The 12,974-nt window shown below is 39.6% G+C and overlaps 1 protein-coding gene across 1 annotated transcript in view; it reads right to left on the bottom strand.

The window, feature by feature from the left end:
* MUSK (muscle associated receptor tyrosine kinase) overlaps positions 1 to 12,974 on the bottom strand; it is an 87,158-nt gene that overhangs the window by 15,108 nt on the left and 59,076 nt on the right. The window contains exons 8-9 of the mRNA XM_072958988.1: positions 6,507 to 6,513; positions 1,412 to 1,675 (exon numbers count right to left, since the gene is read on the bottom strand). Coding sequence (XP_072815089.1) covers positions 1,412 to 1,675; positions 6,507 to 6,513 — 271 coding nt within the window. The remainder of the gene's footprint in view (positions 1 to 1,411; positions 1,676 to 6,506; positions 6,514 to 12,974) is intronic.

The following is a 12,974-nucleotide window of genomic DNA, read 5'->3' as shown; positions in this document are numbered from 1 at the left end:
TTTAAGAGGTAATTATGCTATTCTACTAAATCTGAAATCTCAGTGAAAGGGATTTAAAAAAAAAAAGGTTAAATTATTTCCAGTTTTCAAAAAAGACATCTGGGGCTTATGCATATAAACTGATTTAGGGCATAAATATTGGAAAGTTACTCAATAAATTTATTTTGTGCTAGCCTACAAAGATACAATTCAATTTTAATTTTGGTTGTTCCTCAAGAGATGCTTAGATTTCATGTCTGATGAAAATATAATGTTGAGTGTTGAAATGACAAATTATATTTCTCTTTTAAAGTCTCCAAATCATCAAAATCTTCAGTAAGTTAAAACATAGAGCTCACTATTTTAATGACCTCACTATAGTCCTTTAACGATTGTGTCTTAAAATTACTTCTATATTTAAATAGTTCCTGGTTTTTTTAAAAACAGGTGGAAATGTGCTGTGTTGGTAGTTTTCATGTGTTTTCTTGAAAAGGAAGCAATAACTGTCCAGTTTCTAATACATACCATGGGTGCAATTTATCCTTTGATCCTCTCAACTCTAATTTGCAGATGAAGAAACTAAAGTTTAGCCCAAGATCAAGTACATCTAGAAAGCAGTACAAACAGTATTTGAACTTTGTTCCATTTAGCTCAAAAGCTAGATTGATTCCTGTCTTTTCTACATAAGAAGTAAATAAAGGCGAAGATAATTCTACTGAACATGGATTGATAAATTTCAATGTTTAAAGACTATGGGGGGGTTAAAGAAATAGATATTTATAACTATGTCCACTGTCCCCCACCCCCATGAGACAAGGGCATCAGTACTTAAATCAGAATATTGGGTGGAATATTACAGTGTTCTGAAATGCTCACCAAGATTTCATATTTATTGGCAAATAATGCTGAAGCACTTGAAATGTAGTCTTTATTTTCTCTACCTTGGCTGACTGATGTGGTCCATGTTAACTTAGGGCTTTGCTTTTTATTTCCTAGAAAGCAGGAATATTTATGAATATGGTAATAATGTGAATAATAACACATGTAATAGACTATTACACCTTTTATGACATTTTCTAGCTCAGAGCCCTAGTATTACAGGGTATCATTAGTGATTCATATGGTAGGACTTTTGTCCCATTAATTACCTTATATTTTGTTTTTTGGTTTTTAAAACAATTTTTTTGAAGAGGTAATTAGGTTTATTTATTTACCATTATTTTCTTTTTAAATGGAGGAGCTGGGAATTGAACCCAGGACCTTGTGCATGCTAAGCATGCGCTCTACCACTGAGCTACACCCCCCTCCCCTGCCCACCTCAATTACCTTATATTTTGGACTATTGCATGTGACAACTTACTCTTTGGAAAACTCTTCCCACTCACGAACAGACAAATGGAATTTTCCCATTTATTTATTTTTAAAATTTTACCTGCAAATGGGTATAGGAGTAGGCGCTAGCCCAGGGTTGCATTCTTGGAAGATGTGGTTACACAGCAAAGCTTCGGCAGCCGGCCGGCAGAACGGGCTCACTGCTTTCAGTTCATTCCAGGCGGTGTGGACCAGCAGTTCTTGGGCGTCTTCAGGGTCTGCGTAGGAGTTGTTGAAGAAAACAAGAGCATCTTTCGCCAGGACAGCATCACACACTTCCCCACTGTACTGGGCGCAGTAGCCTTTGTTTTCTCTCTGGGATTTACTGAAAGAAGCAGGGAACAGTATTCCCAATCACATGTTATTTCTTAGCATTCAAGCTGCCTTTTTTTTTTTTTTTACATTTCCACATCTGCATCACAGAAATAGAAAACTGTACTAACAAATTGGTTGAAATGCTCCATCTGAATATTGTCTTCATTTCCAGCAGCAATTATATTACCTCTAGCATAATAGCCAGAAGGCTATTAGGAGGCTCAAAGGTGGTAACAGATGTGGAAAGCTTTGGAACCTCTCAAGGGCTGAATGGATGGGAGTATTTTTGTTATTTATATCAAAGAAGATTAACTACATTTCTTTTTTTTTCATTGAAGTGTAATCGATTTACAATGTGTTAATTTTTGGTGTACAGCATAGTGATTCAGTTTTATATATATATATATATATATAATGCCATATATATGAATATGTATTCCTTTTCATATTTTTCATATAGGCCATTACCCATTACAAGGTACTGAATATAGTTCCCTGTGCTATCCGGTAGGACCTTGTTGTTTATCTATTTTATACCTAGTAGTTAGTATCTGCAAATCTCAGACTCCCAATAAATTGACTACACATTTCTTACAAATAAGCTGATGTAGCAAGTAAACACATCTGAAAAACATATTCATCATGATGATTAATAAGTGATGATCAGTAAGTGAGTGAGCATAGGAATTGCTCTGACCTAAAAAGCTTGCAGCTTTATGAACATAGTTTATCTCAATGTTATGATAGTTAAGTATTTGAACTTTGCAGCGCACACCTTCCGTGCTCAGATCCTCTTACTCATACATCCTCTCAGCATTTCATTAAACGAGAAGAAAGCCACGCAGGGAGGAGAAAGCACTGGCTGTGGCTCTTGGAGGAGCTAAGCAGTACCTTCAGTTTTGCTATTTTCTCATCGCGTGTCTTGGGGAAACTCATCTGGTCATTCGGAGTCCCCAGGTCCTACTCTGTAAAGTAATGTCAGCAATTACCTGAACCCTGGTTACTGTGTGTTAATGGGTAATGTAAGTGGAAAGACACTGTAAATTCTGCAGTGCTAGCACAAAAATAAGATTAAAAGCCGACCTGCTGTGACGACTGAAGAATTCAACAGGGAGAATGGAAACTCCTGTTGGTGCTCTCCCCGCATGTCCACTGCTCCCTTAAATGGAATGCTGGGAATTGTAATGACAACTCCTGTTCTCTCTCACTTGACAAATATTTATTGAGCATTTGTTATGTGTAGGCACTGTGATGGTCTCAGTACATCAAGATGCCTTCTTTCAGATATATCATTAACAGTGACAGCAAATTCAAATTGCGTTCTCATGTAGATTTGCACATCTGTGGAATTTAGCCTTTCACGATCTTTAAACACAGAATTTTAAGCTAAGGAAGATTAAACAAACTGGAATTTGTGGGAAATGTTTAAGTTGTTAGCAGACCCCATTTGAATTTGAAAAATTGATTTGAGTCATTATCGACCGGTCTTTAAAGCAAATCTGTTAAATGAGATACGACTCATTCAGGTAAAACAATGAACTTCCAAGAAAAACTGTATTTTAAAATAATATTTTGTCGTACAGAATCATTCTCTAATTCATGCTATAGCCGTTTACTAATTAGTCAACATGAATTTTATTGCATTATTTAGAATTCATCAGGGATTTTTTTTAAATGAAGGGCCTTGAAAAAGAAAACACAAAACTCCCATGAAAATTTGGGCCATATAAGGTGGAGAAACCATCTAGAGAAATAGCTCATGACTCAGCCTTTTAGGGAACTTAGGGTAGGATGACACTAAGAAAGTTCTGGAGAAGCAAGGATGCTGTACTTTAAGAAACTGAGTAACAATACCTAATAACAAGAAATACCTCAAGGATGTGCAAAATGGTCACACATACTGATAATCCCTTGGAGGGTTGAGAAGAGTAGGCATGGCTCTTATCACTTAGAAACAACTGTATCACTTAAAAATTAAGTGTCTCTCCTAGTGTCTCTGAGCTGAGAATTATTCATCCATTCTGCTGTCATGTGTGAGCTATAAAATGATTATTTTTCCACGAATATTTTTAAATTAAAAAAGATCATGATTTTTTTCTTTAACTCTACAAGCAAAAACCATTTTTTAAAAAAGCATTGGAAACTAAGACAAATTATACAAAAAATGAATAAAAATAGCCTCAGAGACAAATATTATTAATAATCAATTAACGATCAATTCTTCTCTCTGGATTTCTGTTGCTTCTCTTTTTGAAACTATTTTATTTTCTTTTTAATTGAAGTATAGTCAGTTTGAAGTATAGTCCTCTTTGCCTGGATTAGCCCCACAAGATAAAGGATATACAGGACCATATAGATAAAGATACAGATATAGGAGTAGAGTGAGTGGTTTAAAAATGTGTAGGGAGACAAGTGTGCCGAATGGTGCGTAAATGAAAGACGGCATCTATTCTGTGGGTGGCCTGCACTTTAATTTGACTTTTACCATGTATATATTTATATCCGCATACATATCCATACATACCTATGAAGGCTGTCCAGTCACAGTTTCAGAGTTTAAACAACTTCCTTTTCCTTTTTCTCCTGTCTTTTGCAAACTTATAAAACCTCACATTTTATGCAGTGATCAAATTTTAGAGGCAAGGAATCAAGGCCAGATGGGCCATTTTCCCCCCCTCAATCTCCTAACTCTATTACTTAAAATTTTTCTTAAAGGAGCTCACAGCAAAACCTAGGGATCAAGATGAAGGCAAAAAACTTCCACTGGTATCTTCTGCTGTCTTTTGCAAGTGATGAGTCCCCTTTCTGTCCGACTGAAGTCGTGTCTCTCCACATGCAGTGCTCGGGGCTGAGGATGGAGCAATACCAGAAGCAGCTGGTCCTGTTGCTCATTTGAACAGTGGGGCAGAGGTCACAGGGATCTGTTCACAGAATGCTGGTTATTTTGGAATGATCTGCCGGACTACCTCCAAAAATGCTAGTTAATACTGAGCATGGAGCCAGTCCCTCCTTCGCCTCCTGACAAACTAAACCTGGCTGACCTCTCCTTCTGTAAAGTTTCTCTTTTTTAGAGGCAACAGGTGATACTTGATCCCAAGTCCCCCTTTTAACTTCTTTTATAACAGACAACTCTTCTTGGTCAAATAGTTAAAGAATTGAAGTATAAGGTGGGTTTATTCAGTTAATAGGTACAACCATTTTGGGGTTTGTAGTCAGAACTGCCGAATGCTAGCTAGAAAGGTTGTATCAATTTTCCTCTCTACTGGTAGAGTTGGACAATGCTGGTGTTATCACAAGTGAAAAATGATACGGAATTTTTCTTTAATTAGCATTTATTTGACTACTAATCAGTTAAGTCTTTCATTTGCATTTACTGACATGGGAATGATTTATTTCTGTTCTTGAGCCCTTAGAATTTGTGCATGTTTCCATTAGAATGTTGCTTTGTAATTAATGTGTATGTGTGTGTGTGTGTGTGTCCCCTAGTAAAATGCAGATTCCTTGTGGGCAGGAAATATGTGCAATTGGTTTTGTTTCTCCACTTTCCAGTATAGTGCCAGGAACAGAGTGGTTTAAAAACTGACAGGAGGACAGGTGTGCTGTGAGGCATGTGAATGAAAGATGGCGTCTCTTCTGTGGGTGGCTTGCATTTTCATTTACCTTTTACCATGTTTGTGTCATGTACCCCCTTCAGTAGATACCCAGTTTCTCTATAGAGTCCTTCAGGCTCAGGACTGTCTCTTGGATCCGTGATAGCCACCTAATTCTCAGGTCCTATTTATCAGGTACACAAATGCATCAACATTGTATGAATTAGGAAGAAGATTGCAAACAAACTTAATTTTCTTAGGCAATGAATTATTTCATTCCATGGAATTAGAATCAATGGCTTGAGTGGCAGGTCCTGCTTAGTTACTGTGTTACCTAGGTTAGCGAAGTATTTATAAATCTGAGTTCTTGAGTCTGTCTACTTGAGCTTAGATTGAGGCTTTGGAGTTAGCTTTGGAGTGATCATTTTGGAAGATCTGGGCAACATTTTATGCCTCAAAGAAATAGAGAGGATAGTTCCGGTCCCATAAAGTTGCTGAAACTAACATGAGAAAAGTGGTGCTCAAAAGTGTAGCACAAAACCTAACTGCTATTCTTATCATGAATTAATCATTCTGAATCTCAGTTTCATCATTTGTAAAATTAGATTAAAATAGTTGCCCCACGTCCCAGAGTTTCTATGCAAGTCAATTTTATGCAAATCAAGCTGTAAGTTTCAAAATGTGTTATTAGGAGCTACTTGCTTATTGACAGGACAAAGCTGTGAGGGAAAGCTTGGGAGTTGGTTCTGTGTCTCATTTCTAAGCCTGTCATTTACTAGCTGTGTAAGTTACCTGAACTCTCCAGTTCAGTTTCTGCACTATAGGGACCATCATAGCACTTATTATATAGGGATGTCCCGAGGATCGGCTTTTAAAATGCATGTAGAGGAGGGAGGCTATAGCTCAGCGGTAGAGGGTGTGCTTAGCTAAGCATGAGGTCCTGGGTTCAATCCATTAAAATAAATAAACTAAACTTAATTATCTACCCCCACAAACAAAGCAAAACCAAAAAAAAAAATTTAAGAAATGAAAAAATAAAATGCATGTAAAGCTCTTAGCACAGTGTCTGATACATAGTAAATATTCAATAAGTAGACATTACGTATCTTCAAGTTCATTATCACTTGGTAAGAGTATTAAAAGGATGAGAAATTGGAAAGTTTCTGAGATTACAGTGCTCAACCAATAGGAAACACTCAATAAATCGGACGTCAAACAAAACCAACCGTTGGTATAGTAACAGCACCTTACCTCCATTCTATCAGCAGGAGAGGCAGTCCCCACAGGAAATCCAAGTAGAGGGGAAAAGAAAGGAAAGTTAGTACATTTGCACCTCAAGGTCTGTAAGAGATAATTTGATACTTCTCTTCTCTAAGTTTCTGCAAAGTTCTCCACTTGGGCTAGGAGGTCAGACACTGCATTAACAGGCAGATTTGGAGAAGGAGATGAAGAAAATATTCAGTGTCTCCCGGAACTGATTCTTCTTTCTCCAGGCTCAGTATCATGAGCCCAGGCAGTATCACGGGTCAGAACGTCCCTCCGTCAGCCACCCAGGGACTTTGCATCAAGAAAGCAAGATGTGGAGGCTGAACGGGAAGAGGAGAGAGGGGACCGGCGGAGGAGCCGTTATTCTCACACACCCACTGGCTTCACGTGGTCACACAGGCTCTCACACTCATAAAGACTTCCAACTTAGTTTAATGCTCTGCCGTTACCATCTTGAGATACTTAATAATTTTTTTAACAAGGGGCCCCACATTTTCACCATAAATTTTGCCCATGGAGGTGAAAGTTCAGGGCCCTGAGGGCATTGCCCTTCTCTTCAGGTGAATTACTGGGCTCCCAGTGTGATTGGCCCCAACTAGGACTCTCCCAAGGCAAGAGGACTCTTAGGAGGGGGTCATGTGACCAGCATTTCTGAATGATTCCACCGCTTTTTGTTTAGGAAATCTAAAACTTCACAATCTTGACCGAGCACTTTGTGGATTACTTCCTACTGTCCTCCCCAGCCCCCACTATAAAAGTAAGAAGTAAAACCTATGCTTTGGCAAAACCAACTTGGTTTATTAGAATTTCTGAAGTCTAACTCCTTTGGAAATTGGTAGGTCCATTTGGGTGTTAGTCTTTTGGCATTTTTAGGGATTCAAAAATGAATTCCTCTGAGAAGCCAAACTTCTTGAAAAACCTTATAAACCCATAGTTTATATTTCTGATCATTCTCTTTTACATTGGTGGGGATTGGTGACTCTGAGGTTTTTGTAACCGTGCATGTGGGTGAGTTTTTATTCTATATGGACTTTTTATTTAATGAGCCTGAAGGTGAGGATAAGGCTTAGAAACCAACCTACATGAGAAACCTACATGACCCAAACTTCAGGGCAATTCTGCCCCTGGGCAGATAGAGCGGATGGAAGGAACATCAAGAAATTCTTGCAGAGAAAAAGGTATATAATTTGGAGGAGTAAAGACAGATTCTAGTAGCAGCTGAGCAGGGAAACCTATTGAAACATGAAAAGGCCAAGTTTATGTATATGAAAGAGCCCTCAATTTAAAAAAGTAAAAGGGAAGATTCAATATGTATAGATGAATGAATGCTAAAGAGAATCCAGCCTTAGAACTTGGAAAAAGATAATAAGCTTAGCTAGGCTTCTATTTCAAAGACATGTAAGGAAAGAAAAATCAAGGTCATTTAAGGGTGCTGAGTCTTCTCAAGCATATTAAGAGACTCAGAGGATGATTCACTAGGCTTCAATGTGTTTCTTACAGAAATTTCTCCAGTCACATTTTCTTTTAGGGTGGGGGAGGTGGGGAGCAGGGAAGGGGTCCAAGAACCTTGCAATTATTAATAAGCACTTTTATCTCAACACTAGATTCTTTAAAATTCCAAAAGTTTCCAACAGTCATCAATACTTGTAATATCTTTTAAATTATCTGGAAAAGCCAGTCAAATGTTGGCTCTCTTCTCAAACATACAGCCAATCTAATATAAGAAAGCTGCCTGATTGTAAAAAGGATGCTTACCTCTTAGGCTTAGCTGCAGAACAGCTGGTAGCAATTTAGTGTGGCTACTGGCTGTTAGTCATTCATTCTTTTCCGTTTTATTAGAAACAAAAACAAACACCTTTAATCAATTTGAAACCATATGAGTCCACCATGAAACACCAGGGGACGGAGTCTGTTTTGCTAATAAGAACACATTCTGTCCATCCTGGCTAAAGCACTGGGTGGTAGAGGAAGTCACGTGCTCCTGCAACATCATCACATGTCTCACAACTGGGGAAAACATTGCCAGGGACACAGGAGTGTGACCATGAGACACTAGAGAGAGTTTGAAACGTGGTAGTATATATGTGTGGGTATATTTCTGTGTGATGATCATGAACATATGTTGAATTTTGTCAGGTGCTTTTTCTGCATCTGTTGAGAGGATCATATGATTTTTAGCCTTCATTCTATTAATGTGGTGTATTACGTTAATTGATTTGTGTATGTTGAACCATCCTTGCATCCCAGATATAATTGCCACATGATCATGGTGTATAATCCTTTTGATGTGCTATTGAATTTGGTTTGCTAGAATTTTGTTGGGATTTTTTTTTTGGTCTATATGCACCAGGGATTTTGGCCTGTAGTTTTGTTGTAATGTCCTTATCTGGCTTTGGTCTCAGGGTAATAAAGACTGGTGTTAATTTTTCTTTAACTGTTTGGTAAAATTAATACCTATGTCTATTTTGATGGCCTCTGGCTCTTCCAGGACTGTGCTCATTACAGGGGTCGTGAGCTGCCTTGCTGGTCTCTGTCATAAAGCTGAGGGTTCTGATGACAGAGGGAAGGCATCTTGCCAACAACCCGGCATCCTGGTGAGTTTGAATTGCAACTTGAGCCTTTCGAGATTGCGACTGGAAGGGAAATGGAACTTCCTGGTTCATAGGGAGAGGTTCCAAAAGTTTTTCTGGCTCCTTTTGATGACTAACAGCAAATGTAAATGAATCAGAAAGAAGTATATCACATTTCTCAAACAATGCATATGAATCTGGGCATACACATGGAAGAGTTTTGGGAAAATGAAGGCTGATCTTTACTTTTTTGTTGTCTTTCAAACACTAGAAATATCATTAGATATAATCCTCAGCACTAGAGCAGATTTTTCCATTTCCTGTTTTCCTGCTGGGATGAGTAAATAAACAGATGGAGTGAAATCTTCAAAGTGAAACACAGAGAATGTGACAAAGAGGGCTGTTGACTATAGAACACTAGGGAAGGATGGAGATGGCTGAAATGAGAGAAAGGAGAATTTAGGGTAAGGAAGCATTGTTGCTAGAATGTTAATAGGAGGCACCATGTCTGACTGTAGGCTCTGGACCACTGGCCAGCCCCATCAGAGGCCAAGGGAGAAGGAGGCCAAAAGCAGAAGTGGAGAAAGCAGGTGTCACAACCAGGCCCTGGGAGATCTGGAAAGCCCGAGACCATGCTTTGAAATGATTCTGAATTAAAGTGGCTCCACAGATCCCCTTTTCAACAAAGTGGCCTCACTTTCCTGGAATATTGGTTTGGGTTGCACCCCAGAGTTGGAAGGTTATTTCCCCAGTGTTGGTTGGGGGACCTTTTTGAGGCATTTAGCAACTTTGACTGAAAAGAACATGTCTCTTGACATGGTTCAGAGGTCTTATTCCATTGTACTCATGAGACAACCTCATTAGATCTGCCTGAGGACATTTTAGGAAAAGCAGGGGAGCTTCAAGTCTCATAGTCAGTGGGATCCAACAGGAAAAACAGATCAGGAGATGAATGAAAGGGTCTTGTACCTTTTTATGAATTAGCTCCATGAGGGAGTCCCTCTTTACTCATTTTAGTAATTTTTTTTTCCCGTGGGCAGATGTAGTCACATTTATTGGTTCAAATACAGTAGCTAACACTTGCTAAACATGCATTGCCAGGCTTGTTGGCCAAAGTCAAGTCATTGCTGGTTTCAGTCTGCATAACCATCACCCCTACTGAGGTCACAGCTCCTTATCTGCATTCACCTCTCCTGCTGCAGCAGGTTTCCAGCCCTCTCTGCTGCTGTATGCCAATCCACACATTGCTCCCACCATCCATTTCTTCACTGCAAATTCTCTGGCAATTTTTCCCGGGCTGCCGTGGCTGATTGCTCTCATCCTCACTCTGGTCTATTCTCAACATTGACCACTTCTCCCTGCGTTCTGGGACAGTGCCTTTTTATGATGCCTGTCCATACTTAAAGGCTTTGTATAACCACCAGAAGAAGATACCATTACTTTCTTTAGGATTATAGTTTCCTCTGTTGGTATATTCCACTTATTAATGGTGTTGGATCAGGTTCTCATTTGGACTAGGACAGGGATGAAGGGGGGTGATGTTGCTGTATACAATATGGTGGCACTTAGGCTCTGTAGTCCTTTTAGCATCTTGGAGATCATGTCATGTGATGGATCTGCCTTTGTGTGGGGAAGAATATACCCATTTTATCAGGTTCTCCTTCTTACTGGTCATAGCACTGCCTTCACACCCATTTTTGTACTATGATGGGCAGGCACTGCAGGTTACAACACTAAAGAAGGTATCCCTGACCAGTCCCTCCAGCTTGGGAGGTAAAGGTGGAAGGTAGGGGAATTAAGAATTCAGATCCACATTTTATAGATTCCTTTCCCTGGACCAAAGTCCTAGAAGAGAGGTGTGTGGATAAAGACAAAGGCAAAGCCAAGGGAGGAGGGATAAGGAGGGCGCTGACTGGGATTTCAGCACACCTGGCTTTACAGGGAGAGCCAGATGACCTAGGTGCAGAGGTTGCAGAGTAGACTCTAGAGAGGGGCTTGGTGAAGGATTTGGCTGGGATGTAGAGGGTTGTGTTGTTATGGAAAGAACCTGGATGGGGCTGAGGCAGACAGGGAGATCCTCTGGGTCCCAATCAAGCCAAGAGATGAAATCACTAGTTCTTTAGCTGTAGACTTCACCAAAGCCCAGGGGAGTTCCCGAGGATACAGCTGCGTGAATCTAAGTTTCCTGCTCTCCTTCCATCTAGGGAAGAGACAGAAGGAGGAAGGAGACAAAGAGATGTGGGAGGGAACTGATCTTTGAATGACTGAATAATCACCTGAAATGAGACTCTCTTAAGATTAGCGACATTAATTTTCCTCTTCTAACCAGTGGAGGTATAGGGTAAGCTAGATTAGATCAGTTTATTTTCTTGGATTTGGGTATTCATATGTAAATGTTTCTCCTTCTCTCTGCACACACACAGATGCTCTATTAATGTATAGATATAGGTTATATAAATACATATTTATGTATTTAACATTGGGTCTTGATCAAATATCAAATGAAACACAAGATAGACTAGAATAATTCCAAGTAATTCAAAGGCACCAAAAGTGTAATTATTTTCTTATCTCTTGAACCTTCTCATGTTCTTCAGTTTTGTTTTATCTATTATGGTTTGTTCTAGACACCCTCCTCAAAGTCTCAGACACATCTTAAGTCCTTCTACACACTGCCACATTTAAGCACTTCCAAATCTTAGCCTCCCTGTCCTGGGTGGTCTCACGCATCTCTGCTCTTCTCTCTCTCCCAATTCTTGCTGTTGTTGTTCAGACCTTGATTACCTTTCCAGACTCCTGGAGTAGCCTCCAGACTGCCTGCCGTTCCTCCCAGTCTTCTCGCAAGCACCTGTTGACTTGATAAGGGGTATATCTGACCATATCACCTGTCTCCTCTCAAAAAATTAAATGACTTCCCATTAATTGAAGAATACAGTCAACCTATTCAGGCTCTTCATAACCCAGCTGGAGCTTGCATTTCGTACGTTTCTTCCCATCCTCCACCTCACTCCCAGTCCCCATCATGACTTGCTCTTTTCTGAACTCACTTCAACATTTTCATCTCCAACTCCCATCTCCTGTTCAAGTGGTATTCCTTTAAACTCTCCCTATTTTTTCTGCTGTTGTACTTTGTCTGTGTTCCTGCATAGAGCGCAGTCTGTGCCATAATGTATGTGGCCAGCGGGCTTCCTTTTTAGATTGAGTCCCTGGAAGACGGGGACTCCATTGTTAATGATCCCATTTGCTAATTAAGTTTGCATCCTTTACCCAACACAATGGACTGAACCCAGTGCATTTAATAAATGCACACAAGAGTACTGTATAAACAACAAAGTGCTATGTCAAGAGGAATCATTTTATTATTTGTTAAATTGAGTTGAGTTTACTTTTGAGATTCTCATCCTTCTCTGGGAAAATGATTTCCCATCAGTGGAAATTCTAGAATGACTGATAGGATGTCTCAGAATACTGTAGGCAGTTCCCCTGGAAAAGAAGGCAGAAGGGATCCTTGGTTTTGACATCTTCTCTTTTCCATCATGGACAGAGGGCCAACCTTGTCCCATGCTCTCTGTGTATTTCTCTGTGTTTTTATTCACCTGCTGCTAAAAATCACCAACATTACTGGACGTTTTCCCATCAGGGAAGATCAAAGAAGTGGCCTTGTAATAAGGAATAGCAGGCTCTGGGGAGCTGGCCCTGCTCACAGGTCCTACTAGTGCTTGTCTCACATGTGAGGCCAACATCTCTCTGTTGACCCTTGGGCAGTAGGCATGCTATGACTGTATCATGCCTGGCATTTCCTGATACAGGGATTACTTCCATCTCTAGGAATTCCACAAATGTTCGCAAAGCCTTTGGGACATTGAAATTTTAAAAATAAACC

Source organism: Vicugna pacos, chromosome 4 (genome assembly GCF_048564905.1).
Source record: "Vicugna pacos chromosome 4, VicPac4, whole genome shotgun sequence".
In the NCBI taxonomy this organism is placed as follows: Eukaryota; Metazoa; Chordata; class Mammalia; order Artiodactyla; family Camelidae; genus Vicugna; species Vicugna pacos.
Note: the sequence above shows the minus strand (reverse complement) of the source record. Positions and strands in the feature narration are given on the sequence as shown.